This window comes from Alexandromys fortis, unplaced genomic scaffold (assembly GCF_014885135.2).
Source record: "Alexandromys fortis isolate MF-2015 unplaced genomic scaffold, M_Fortis_MF-2015_v1.1 scaffold_6, whole genome shotgun sequence".
NCBI lineage: Eukaryota > Metazoa > Chordata > Mammalia > Rodentia > Cricetidae > Alexandromys > Alexandromys fortis.
Genome location: NW_026067902.1, coordinates 12,082,704 through 12,095,064, shown reverse-complemented (window position 1 = coordinate 12,095,064; position 12,361 = coordinate 12,082,704). Strand labels below are relative to the sequence as shown.

At 43.3% G+C, this 12,361-nt stretch overlaps 1 protein-coding gene across 1 annotated transcript in view; it reads left to right on the top strand.

Moving 5' to 3' along the window:
• The window catches only part of Snrnp200 (small nuclear ribonucleoprotein U5 subunit 200), a 30,303-nt gene that overhangs the window by 4,246 nt on the left and 13,696 nt on the right, over window positions 1-12,361 (top strand). The window contains exons 5-18 of the mRNA XM_050131535.1: window positions 352-407; window positions 2,039-2,137; window positions 3,076-3,228; window positions 3,366-3,465; window positions 3,874-4,010; window positions 4,421-4,504; window positions 4,584-4,757; window positions 5,081-5,218; window positions 5,593-5,748; window positions 6,259-6,429; window positions 8,179-8,372; window positions 8,569-8,692; window positions 10,793-10,942; window positions 11,775-11,885. Of these exons, the coding sequence (XP_049987492.1) occupies window positions 352-407; window positions 2,039-2,137; window positions 3,076-3,228; window positions 3,366-3,465; window positions 3,874-4,010; window positions 4,421-4,504; window positions 4,584-4,757; window positions 5,081-5,218; window positions 5,593-5,748; window positions 6,259-6,429; window positions 8,179-8,372; window positions 8,569-8,692; window positions 10,793-10,942; window positions 11,775-11,885 (1,847 nt within the window). The remainder of the gene's footprint in view (window positions 1-351; window positions 408-2,038; window positions 2,138-3,075; window positions 3,229-3,365; window positions 3,466-3,873; window positions 4,011-4,420; window positions 4,505-4,583; window positions 4,758-5,080; window positions 5,219-5,592; window positions 5,749-6,258; window positions 6,430-8,178; window positions 8,373-8,568; window positions 8,693-10,792; window positions 10,943-11,774; window positions 11,886-12,361) is intronic.

The window sequence follows — 12,361 nt, the reverse complement described above, 5'->3', positions numbered from 1 at the left end:
AGACATGAATTATAGACAGTTGTGCGCTGCCATGTGAGCTTTGGGAATTGAACCCAGGTTCTCTGGAAGAGCAGTCAGTGCTCTTAACCATTAAACCATCTCTCTAGCCCCCAATGGCAGCCATTTCTTATTCTGAGACTTATTATGTAGAGTGTGGGAGAGAGCAGGGAGGATTTAGGAGCTGAGCATGGCAGAATCCAGGTTGGCAGGTTGGAGAGGCCTGTGTGCTGGTTTTCATGTTCTTTAAGTCTGTGTGTCTGACCTGAGAGTAAGCAAACCAGGCAGTTGAGGAAATGGGCTCAAGTGTCTCCACTATTCACTGCCTCTCTTTGTAATTCCTTGTCTCCTCAGATGACAACATTGATGAGACCTATGGTGTGAATGTGCAGTTTGAGTCTGATGAGGAGGTGAGTGACTAAGTAAATGCATCCCATCTGTTTTGCTTTGTGAAGTTGCCTAGGTGATGGGAGCCTGTCTCGTGTACTGAAATCCTTAGCTTAATATTTTATAGTGTTTTGTGTTCAACTTAGAAAGTTTGTCTTATTTTGCTTAAAAAGTTATTGTGATTAACTTTAGTTTTTTGCTTTTTTAAAAGTTAATTTAAACCAGTAGATGCAAATTAACAGCTTATAATAAATCAGATGGACCAGAAAACTAGGGAGAAGAACTGAAAAATGCCATCCTTTAGGCACAACACAGCTATTGGAATCATGAAGTTAGCCAGCGATGGGGCTACTCTGTCCTGCCTAGCTATTGGTTATTGATAGGTGATGGAAAGGAGGTCATTGTCTTTAGTTGTGTAGCCTCTTCTGAGCCTGCTGGCCTTCGATGGATAGCCTCAAACCCATGGCTACAGACAGCCCTGATTAAATTCAACGGGTCACAAAATAAACAAACATGAATGTGAGAAACAGATGTGTAGGAAAGAGGAGGATAGGTGGAGACGGGAGGATGAGGTACAATTAATCAGTATTGTCTACACATATGAAATTGTCGAGAACATGATAGAGAAGGAAAAGAAGATCCAGCACATCTTCAGTGAGGATGTGTCCTGCTATAGTGTTTTTGCCTGATTGTAATAATTTGTTACATTTTTAGTACTGTGTGTTAACTGCTAGTTTCAAAAGAAAGCATGATTCCCTAGGAGTATGGACCTAGTTTGTACTTGGCTATTTAGCTGTTACAGCAGCTGCTGGGGTTAATGCTTGCCACTTCTAGATTATAACTAAATAGGAATGAGTGGGACAGCTGAAAAAAAAAAAAACAGCAAAGTTAAACCAGGAATGGTAGCTAGATGCCTGCAACCCCAACAGTCGGGAGTTGAGGCTAGCCGGGCTACTTAGTGAAATTCTGTCTCTAAAATATAAAAACATTGTAGTTTAGAGTTTTCATTGGATGAGTTTGGTTTCTGAAATTTGTAACCAGAGAGGAAGAAGGGCTGACACAGGAGAGTCAGGGCAATCTTGAGTTTGAGCCTGTATCTAGGGGCAGGTCATTTTGCCTCAGTTTCTCTTTTTGTAAAACAAAATGATTGCTATAGATGGTTAAGTCCCTTCCTATAGAATAGTTAATTGGTAGTTTTAATTAGGAACAACCTGACAGGATTTTTTGCTTACATTTATTTCATGCTAATTATTGAACATTTTAAGTACACACTCCGCAATGTGAGTATATGCAGTAATGAGCAAATAAGTATGGTGTCTGCAGAGCCGGCTCAGTCTGTTTCTTGGGTATCCATCTTCACAGCTCTTCTGCTAGCCAGTAGTCTTAATTTGAGATTGTCTGTGTCCGGGTGTTTGTCACTGTGGCAGCTGAGGTGAGAAGCAGAAAAGAGGACAGACACATCTAACAAGCCCATTCCAAATGGTCGTTCCTCTAGTGTTCCTGGAGTTTGGGTGATCCTGCTTTCAATACACAGGTGGTTTCACCCCAAAGCCATTGTTATGACCACAGAACTCACTTAGAGTGATAGAAAGACAGGGACTGTATGACGCAGAACCTGTCCCACATCTATATTGAGATGGAGTTGTCTCCGTAGGAAGGCGATGAAGATGTGTATGGGGAAGTCCGCGAAGAAGCTTCTGATGACGACATGGAAGGGGATGAGGCTGTTGTGCGTTGTACCCTCTCGGCTAATGTAAGTACAGACTCTGTCCTGCTGTGGCTGGCTTATTTCTGGATGTAGCACTTCCTCCTACTGAAATACTCACTGGGCCTTGGTTGGTTTTTTTTTTGGTGGGGTTGAGGGGCGGGGGTGGGGGGGGTTGTTCTGGAGACTACACCCAGGGCTTTGGGCATGCTAGGCAAGTGCTCCGCCACTGACTAATTTTCATTTTTCTCATCTTTTTGGGTTATTTAGAGTTATTTAGAGTTTTGTTGAGACAGGAGCTTTCTCTGCAGCCCAGGCTGGCCTCAAACTTTTAATATGTCTTGCTCTCAAGTTCTGGGATTATGGGCATACCTGTGTCTGTTTTCCAGACTTCTTTTTGATGGATAATTTGATTTTTAAAAATTTGATATGTAGATACCACTGCAGTGACAACACTATTCGAGTATCTTTGTTTGTCTTAGCGGTTAAACTTACTGATTTATGCGTAGTGGATGCTCCTGCATTAAAGAAACTTTTCTTTTTTTGAGAAAGGGCCTGAGTTGCTCAGGCTGGACTTAACACTTACTGTATAGTCCACGCAGGCCTATACTACTAGCCTCTGTGTGTGTGTGTGTGTGCGTGGTGTGTTTTCTGAGGTAGAACCTGATGGACAGCTCAGATTGATCTGGAATTTGAAATTTTCTTCATCAGCCTCTTTATTGCTGAGATTACAGATGTTCCACCAAGCCCAGTTTGAGCCATAAACAGTTAGCATTTTTATTTATTTTTTTTTAGGATTTTAGTCAGTTGTTACTCTTCCCAAAGATGTGGCCTAATGAAATCTTACTATGGTGTGATCCTGAATTCAGTGTAATAGAGCTGCTTCCTTCTGGAAAGGCCTTAGAAGGCAATTGTAGGGTGACAGGTAGCTTCGTTGCAGCGTGCTGAAGAGCCCTAGTGAGCCGAGTGCCTGCTCTCCTCCTTAGCTTGTAGCCTCCGGAGAACTGATGAGTTCAAAGAAGAAGGATTTGCACCCTCGGGATATTGATGCGTTCTGGCTGCAGCGACAGCTCAGTCGTTTCTATGATGATGCCATTGTGTCGCAGAAGAAGGCAGATGAGGTGCTGGAGATTTTGAAGGTATGGCCTAGATGGTATTTCTGTTTCATGTGTCTTGTCAGGAAGGAACAGTGTTTGTTCAGGGAGACCAATGCAAGGACAGTGTTTGAAGAAGCGATGGCTCTGTTCTGACTGGTGGTGTTATTTGCTCTCTCCAGACAGCAAGTGACGACCGAGAATGTGAGAACCAACTCGTTCTGCTCCTTGGTTTCAACACTTTTGACTTCATTAAAGTGCTGCGGCAACACAGGATGATGAGTGAGTAGACTGTGCTCTGCTCTTGCTTGCTTGGGGTGTGTGTGTGTCTGCATTCAGTTGTGACCAGATTGTGTGTGTGTGTATGTGTGTGTGTCTGCATTCAGTTGTGACCAGATTGTGTGTGTGTGTATGTGTGTGTGTCTGCATTCAGTTGTGGCCGGATAGTGTGTATATGTGTCTGCATTCAATGTGGCCAGATTGTGTGGTGTGTGTGTGTCTGTCTGCATTCAGTTGTGGCTGGATAGTGTGTGTCGTGTGTGTGTGTTTTCATCTGCATGTTCATTGTGAATGAATTGTGTGCTTCTTTGGCTTCAGCATTTAATTATCTTCTTTATGTTTAGAAATAAAAGTTGATTTTATTTCATTTTCTCTTTTCCACTTCCTCTCTGTGCCTGTTGTGTTTGGCAGTTTTATACTGTACCTTGTTGGCCAGTGCTCAGAGTGAAGCTGAAAAGGAAAGGATCATGGGAAAGATGGAAGCCGACCCAGAGCTTTCTAAGTTCCTCTATCAGCTCCATGAGACTGAGAAGGAAGACCTGATCAGAGTGAGGGCTGGTTTGTTTTCTTTCTCCTTCTTTCAGTGTCTGAGATAATAAGCATATCTTTGGGTCCTGGAGCTTGTCAGGGTGCAAAGTAAAGTCAAGCACACTCATTGCTATGGTTGTGGCACTGTCTTCACCTAGCACCATGGGGGCCTGTTTATTACCATCCAGGAACGGAGCATGTTTGCCTCATAGAGAGCACCATACTTCAGGCCTTTTTTTTTTTTTTTTTTTTTTTGGTGTTTGTTCGTTTGTTTTTGCAGTTTCTTTCAGGTTTCAAAATAAAGTGATATTTTGGGTTTGGGGACACATGAGTTAGCACCTGTGAGTGAAACCCAACCCAGAAGGATTTAGAAGGGACAACAACCCAGGAGAGTGATAATCATTGTGCCTTTTCTGTGTCCCTGCTTCAGGAAGAAAGGTCCCGGAGAGAGAGAGTCCGTCAGTCCCGAATGGACACAGATCTGGAGACCATGGATTTGGACCAGGGTGGAGAGGTGAGTGCCCGGCTGATCCCAGGCTGTGGTGGGTGGAAAGCTCACCTGCTCAGCCTGTTACTGTTTTGCCTGTTTCCAGGCTCTGGCTCCACGGCAGGTTCTGGATTTGGAGGACCTTGTTTTCACACAAGGGAGCCACTTCATGGCCAACAAACGCTGCCAGCTCCCTGATGGGTCCTTCCGACGCCAGCGAAAGGGCTATGAAGAGGTGCACGTGCCAGCCTTAAAGCCTAAGCCCTTCGGCTCAGAAGAAGTGAGTGAATTACTTTTCTCAACTCCCTGTTCTTTCTCCTCTTTTCCAGTTTGGCTTTTAGCCATTGACTAAAATGTCAGCTGTCTCGAAGATACTTTATTTTAGAGGTGGAAACTATTCCAGTGTTTTCCCATTCTGAGACAAGGAAGCATTAGTGATCTCTCTGTACAGGTTTATAATAGAGAATTATGAACAGTGATTGCCAGGGAATGAAATTATGGGGAATCATGTCATGATATCATGGTAATCTTATAAGAAATCTTACAAGAATGAACAGCTTGTTGAAGGATGCCATAGCCTAAATTGTGGAACATTCCTTCTAGCAACTGCTTCCTGTGGAGAAGCTGCCAAAGTATGCCCAGGCGGGATTTGAGGGCTTCAAAACACTGAACCGGATCCAGAGTAAACTCTACCGTGCTGCCCTGGAGACAGATGAGAATCTGCTGCTGTGTGCTCCTACAGTAAGCATTGCCTGCCTCCTTTTTCTGTCCTGAAATGTTTTGGTGGCAAGTTGAATCTTAATCTTTACACCAGGCTTTTCTTTATGGTTTTTTTGAGGCATGGTCTTACTATGTAACCCTGGCTGTCCTAGAACTCATTGTGGAGACCAGGCTACCCTTAAACTCACAGAGATCTGCCTGTCTGTGTCTCTGCCTCTGACTCCCAAGTGCTGGGATTAAAGGGGTGGCATAACCATGCCTGGCTATTCTCTATTCTGTTATGGAAGACATGGGCAATCCAGAGGTCAATTCTTTCTCTGTTTTGGTGCTAGCCCATGGAAGTCAGGGCAGTAGCCATAGCAGATGAATAAACTTTGTCTCTGACCTGCCTCTAGGGTGCTGGGAAGACCAATGTGGCCCTGATGTGTATGCTCCGGGAGATAGGGAAACACATCAACATGGATGGCACTATCAATGTGGATGACTTCAAGATTATCTACATAGCTCCCATGCGGTCCTTGGTGCAGGAGATGGTGGGCAGTTTTGGAAAGGTACGTCATAGCTTCTCTAGAAGGTAGTAGCTGCAGCTGTCCATATCGTGAGGAGGGGTCTCTGTATCACTTTTTTTTTTTTTTTTTTGTTAGGGATCTTTGGATTTTTTTTTTTTTTTTTTTTTTTTTTCCATTCCCAAGGTAGAATTCAACCCATGTAATTTCTGAAGCAAAAATGTCTTGGTCTCTCTTACACGGACTCCATCTCTCTTTGATCATCTCCATAGTGGTTTTGGAGTCATGCATCTTGAAGTATTTCTGGCACACGAATATGTTTGATAGCTTGTGGGCTGTTACTCCAGTTCCATTTTCCTACTTCGTGTAGGGTTCCTCGAGAGCCTTTGCCTCCTCTCCCTTAGTGGAACTGAACTTGTTTAATATTTGTTCACCTTCTCCTGGTCCCCAGCCCTTCAGGCATCATCTAGCAGACTTCTGCACACAGTAGGCAAACTCCTTGCCCTTGAGCTGACCTTGAAGCCCATCACATGTTGCTGGTGTCTGTTCTTCCAGCGCCTGGCCACATACGGCATTACTGTTGCTGAGCTGACTGGAGACCACCAGCTGTGCAAGGAAGAAATCAGTGCCACACAGATCATTGTCTGCACCCCTGAGAAGTGGGACATCATCACACGCAAAGGCGGGGAGCGCACCTATACTCAGCTGGTCCGCCTCATTGTCTTGGTGAGTGGAGAGAGTGAATGAAGGAGAGATCACCTGTGGTCAGGGAACCTGGTCAGGCTGGGTGAACCTGGAAGAACAGGGCCTAAAAATGAGACGGACTAAAGCCAACTTTATTCAGAACATCAGACAGTTTATACTCTGAGAGTTAAGAAGATCACATGACTAAGGTGTTCGGTCACCAGGATAAGCCACACGTGGCAAAAACATGTTTTTCCATAGAGGCATATGAATAAAAACAGCTGAAGTAAGCTTGCTCCTCCCCGCTGCACATGGGAGGAGCACGAAAACACATTCCAAGAACAGTTCCATGTTTTTGAAGAAACCGAGGACACTGGTGTCTTGTTTCCTTGGAGTTTTTTTTACCAGCGACTCAGAATTCTCACGTGACTCCATTATTGTATTGGACTGTGTTCCAACAGGGGAGGATTTGCTGTGTTTATCAGTTCTGTTCCTCAAGGCCTATGTGCACATTCCGTCATATGAGCCATTAAGAGCTTTACTGTGACCATTGACCCAGAATCTGCATGTCCCAGAAGCTTTCCTCCCAGTCAGTGCGTGATGTTTGCCATCTTCCACTTTTTTTTTTTTTTTTTTTTGAGGCAGGTCACTCATGTTCTGGATTCACTTTGTAGAATAATTTGAAATAATTTGAATCAAATGGAAACACACAAAAATAATTTTGTCCTCACAAGAACATTGAAATGCTTTATAAATAATCTATTGTCGGGACAAGTAAGGAATTGAGACATTGCTTTCCATTTACATAGAAGGATCTATAGGAAATGAACTTTGAGCCAAGTGTTCATTTTTTTTTTAATTAATTGCATTTTTAAAATTTTTTGTTTTATATATATATATATATAGTGTGTGTGTGTGTGTACACGCGCGTGTAGGTTGGTCAAAATATAACTTGTGAGAGTCAGTTCTGTCCTTCCATCATATATATTCAAGCCATTAGGGTGGTGGTAAAGTGCCTTTACCCACTGAGCCGATTCACTGGCCTCTGAAGGTTGCTTCTTTATGGTGTCTAAGAAAGTAGTTCGTGTTCTGAGTTCAGAGTGGGAGTTAGCAAATTGTGGCTACAAGTTTTTGTCTTACTGAACACAGTTGTGTAGATTGGCTTATGTACTGCTTCTAGCTTCTCTTGTCCTGCGTGTTGCTCTGGCAGAATTGAGTATTTGTAACAAGAGTTGCATGGCTCACAAGCCTGTGGTATTGCATGTCCAGCCCTTGAAGAAAAGTTTGCTAACCTCCTTTAGAGCTTCGCTCCTCCATGCTTCTACAGCAGCCCGCATAACTGCTTCCTAGGAGTGCCGAACCCCTGGCCTGCCCATGCCTTTGAATTCCATTTTCATTTCCATAACACCTCCAGGTCTTCAGTGCTTACAGAATCTGAGAAGCACTGCTCTTGGCAGTGGGAGCTTTATTGTAAATGAAGCCTGGTAGTTTTTGTTCTTGTTCTTGATGAAAGAGTCCTGTCCAAAAGTGAAGACCTGTTTGATAAAACCTGGTTAGAACCATCATATATGTGTAAGACTTATGGTAAAGTAGAGGACTCAACTCACAAGTGCCTAAGCAGTCTACACTCTGCTAATTCCTACTAAAAGCTATGTTAGTTCTTTAGGACTCTGGCTTTGACTTCTGTTTTTATCTTTACTAGGTGTCTTAGGCTATATACTTCTATAACAGACTAATCTCAAGGGAGGATGCTCTATCTCTGGTACAGCTTTCTGTCTTTCGCTTCCTTAGGATGAGATCCATCTTCTACATGATGACAGAGGTCCTGTCTTAGAAGCTTTGGTGGCCAGGGCCATCCGAAACATTGAGATGACGCAAGAAGATGTCCGACTCATTGGTCTTAGTGCTACCCTCCCCAACTATGAGGATGTGGCTACCTTTCTGCGTGTTGACCCTGCCAAGGGCCTCTTCTACTTCGACAACAGGTAGAAGAGACTGGAAACGTTTTACCAAGTCAGTCTTCCTGTCCCCTTCCTGTCTCTAAGGAGCATACTAAATGAGTTTTAGGGGTCCTATGTGTATTCTAAAAAGCATTGTTGCTTCTAGATCAATGGAAAGTTACTTCTTTCCTCACAGTATTCTCTGCTGGAAATGTCATTTGTCTAACTGTTGAACTTCTAGCTTCCGCCCAGTGCCTCTGGAACAGACATACGTGGGCATCACGGAGAAAAAAGCTATCAAGCGTTTCCAGATCATGAATGAAATAGTCTATGAGAAAATCATGGAACATGCTGGAAAAAATCAGGTCTGTTGATGGTTCTTGAACTTTTTCTGTTTTTGACATAAGCAAAGTTGACAGGGTAAATAGCATGAATCACCAATTGTCATAAATGACATGAATTATTACTGCAAAACTTGCCCTCAAATATGGTCAGGATCTAGCAGAGTTGGTACAATCCTCTAATACCACAACCTAGGAGACTAGGGCAGAAAGACTTCAAGCTAGCTGGAGACCAGCTTGGGTTATACAAAGACCCTCCCCTCCAAAAATAAAATAAAATAAAATAAAATCAAAGGAACAATTGGGGACTTGGGTAGAACACAGTGGTAGAGCATAGACATAGCATGTGTGAACCCTGGGGTTCAATTTCTATTACTGCATACATAGGAGATGGAATACTATGAATAATTCTGCACTGATAAATTGGACACCTTCTAGGCTGGAGAGATGACTGGCTGCTCTTGCAAAGTACCCAGGTTCAGGTCTTATCACCCACATGGAGGCTCTGAGCAGTCTGGAAACTCCAGTTCCAGGGGATCTGACTTTCTCTTCTAGCCTTTGTGGACATCAGGCACTTACATGGTGCACATACAAAACATTCATATACATAAAATAAAAATAAATAATAAATAAATAAACTGGTAACTTAGAAGCAATGGATCATTTCCTGAAAACAGCTATTACTATAGCCTAGATGAAATATCATCTGAATAGTACTGTGATCATTAATGATAGTTTTATAATTAATATTCCCCTCCTTTAAGGTAGTGGAACTAGAAAAATAAGTCTGTCTATAAGATAGTAAAAATAAAGCTGCAAATTAAAATCTAGTGAAAGCAGCTGGATAGTGGTGGTGCACACCTTTAATCCCAGCACTCTGGAGGCTGAGACGGAGGATCACTGAGTTCGAGGCCAGTCTGATCTACAGTGTGAGTTCCAGGACAGCCAGAACTAAACCGTGAAACCTTGGCTTGAAAAACTGAAGAAAAAAAGAAAAGAAATCTAGTGAAAGCAGGCCAGTGAAATGGCTCTGCAGCGAACAGTGCTTGCCTCTAAGAATGGTGACCTGAGTTTGATCCCAGAGCCCACAGGGTAGTGTGCTGTGGCATGCATGCATGTCTCTCTCTCACACACACACACAATAAATAATTAAACGGGAAAAAAAAACAAAACCAACAAACTGTGGGGCATGATGTTGCATGCCTTTAATGCCAACTCTTTGAGTTCAAGGCCAGCTAGGGGTACATAGTGAAATCCTGTCTCAAAACACTAATGAAAGCACATTGTATTTGGAAGTTGAACAAAGGTTAGTAGTGTTAAATACGGCAAGAGGTAAGAGGTTATGCATTTCTTTTTCTGATGAGAAGCACAGGAATTTATATGACAAGACTTCAGAACACTAAATCTAGGACTATGTTTCTTATAAAATGGTACTAGTTTCAAACTTCCTAAATATTTTTATAAATAATTGTTTTGCTATATTTTTTAAAAATTCATTTTTATTTTATGTGCATTGGCGTTTTGCCAGCATGTATGTCTGTGTGAGGATGCCAGATCCCCTGGAACTAGAGTTACAGTTGTAAGCTGCATGTGGGTCCTCTGGAAGATCACCCAGTGTTCTTAACTGCTGAGCCACCTCTTCAGTCTTATACTTTTACTATTATCTTGCAAACACATCTTTATTTGGCTTAGACTTGGTTTAGCTCTGAATATATCTTATTTAAGGTGTCTGAATCTTCACACACTGTATACTTAAATTTGCTGTTCAAGGTAGAATTCTAGGATTAGTTTAGTTACTCAGCTGAAGGCTGTGTCACTGTCCTTGGTACATTCCTTCCCCTTGAATTGTTCCGTTTTGTTTTTTGAGACAGTGTTTTGCAATGTATCCCGGGCTAGGCTTGAGCTCTCTGAATAGTCAGACTAGCCTGGAACTTAGGCACAACCTCTAATGCAGGGATTATAGGTGGAGTCACCATACCCGCCTTCACTTTGGGTATCTTCTTTCCAAACTAGCATGGCTTCTAGTTATAGTGGAGCAGCCTCTGTTTCTTACAGCTAGTGCTCTGGTGCTATGAGAGTAGCTGCTGAAGGTCCATCCCTAAGCTATAGTCCGATTCTCCTTAGGTTCTGGTGTTTGTCCACTCTCGCAAAGAAACTGGGAAGACAGCCAGGGCAATTCGTGACATGTGCCTGGAGAAGGACACCTTGGGTCTGTTTCTTCGAGAGGGTTCTGCCTCCACTGAAGTCCTTCGTACAGAAGCAGAACAGTGCAAGGTAAGAAAGGGCCATTTATTTCTTGGGGCTTGTGTCTGGTGACTGGTTCCATATTGCTGGATCGATTGCTTTGGGACTATGCACCAAGTGCTGCTGTTTCTAATAGGTTAAAAGTAGTTGGGGACCAGGGAGATGACTCAGATAAAGATGCCTATGCCAAGCCTAATGGCCTGAATGCAATCTCAGAGACTCACATAGTGGAGGTTGTTCTCTAACCTCCACATGCATGCCACACACAGGCACACACCAAACCTAAGTTCATAGATTTTTGTAAAAAAACACAATATGTGATTATGGGGGCTCCTGTGGAAAGGTTTCCTTTGGCCCTGGAGCAGTTCCACAGGGAGGCTTCCTCATTTCATGGTCTTTTTCTGTTGAAATAGGAGCGGCGGCGGGGCTGCGTCCCCAACACCCCGGCCGCTTGGCTAGCTCATGCCCGAAATAACAACACACAAACTGTATTCATTTAAAGAACTGCTTGGTCCATGAACTCTAGCCCTTACAGGCTAATTCTCGCACCTGGACTAGCCCATTTCTAATGATGTGTGTAAGCACCCCAAGGTGCGCTTACCAGGAAGATTCTAGCCTCCGTCCATCCTGGGAGAGTGTAGCATGGCAAGCATGGCGTCTCTGCTCCAGAGCAGAGCTGTAGAGTCTCTCCGGGAGCAGAGCAGAGTCTGACCTCACTTCCTCTTCCGCCCAGAATTCTATTCTGTTTACTCCTCCCATCTATGTTCCAAGCCATGAGGCCAAGCAGCTGGTTTATTATAACTTAACCAATGAAATCAACAGATTGATATATGACACTCCCACATCATTTTTCTGTTCACAGAACTTGGAGCTGAAGGATCTGTTGCCTTATGGCTTTGCTATTCATCATGCAGGCATGACCAGAGTTGACCGAACACTGGTAGAAGATCTTTTTGCTGACAAACATATTCAGGTGAGGAGGGGTAAAACTCGGAAGAGCAGGTGATGTAGACTTTAGAGCATCTGAAATGTCAATAGCTCTGCCCTTAGCAGGATTCTTAGACTTTTTTCTTTTTTTTTAACATTCATTTATGTGTGTGTGTATGTTTTTCATGAATTTATATACACCACATGCAGGTGCTCTCAGAGGCCAGAAGTGGACACTAGATCCCCTGGAACCTGGAGTTAGACATTGTGATCAGGTGTGGGTTCTGGGACCTGAAGCCCAGTCCTCTGCAAGAGTAGTCCGTGCACCAACCACTAAGCCTCTCTCCAGCCCTAGACTTTGATACCTGGACCAGCTAGCCCAAGCTGGAGGCTGTGGTAGTTATGCTGTCTCTTTCAACACCTCATACACTGCATGAGGAAAGAATGGCTAGATGGGTGCTTCTTAGAACTCTACACTGTAATTCACAGGGTCAGGATCACAGGATTTTTTTTTTTTTAAAA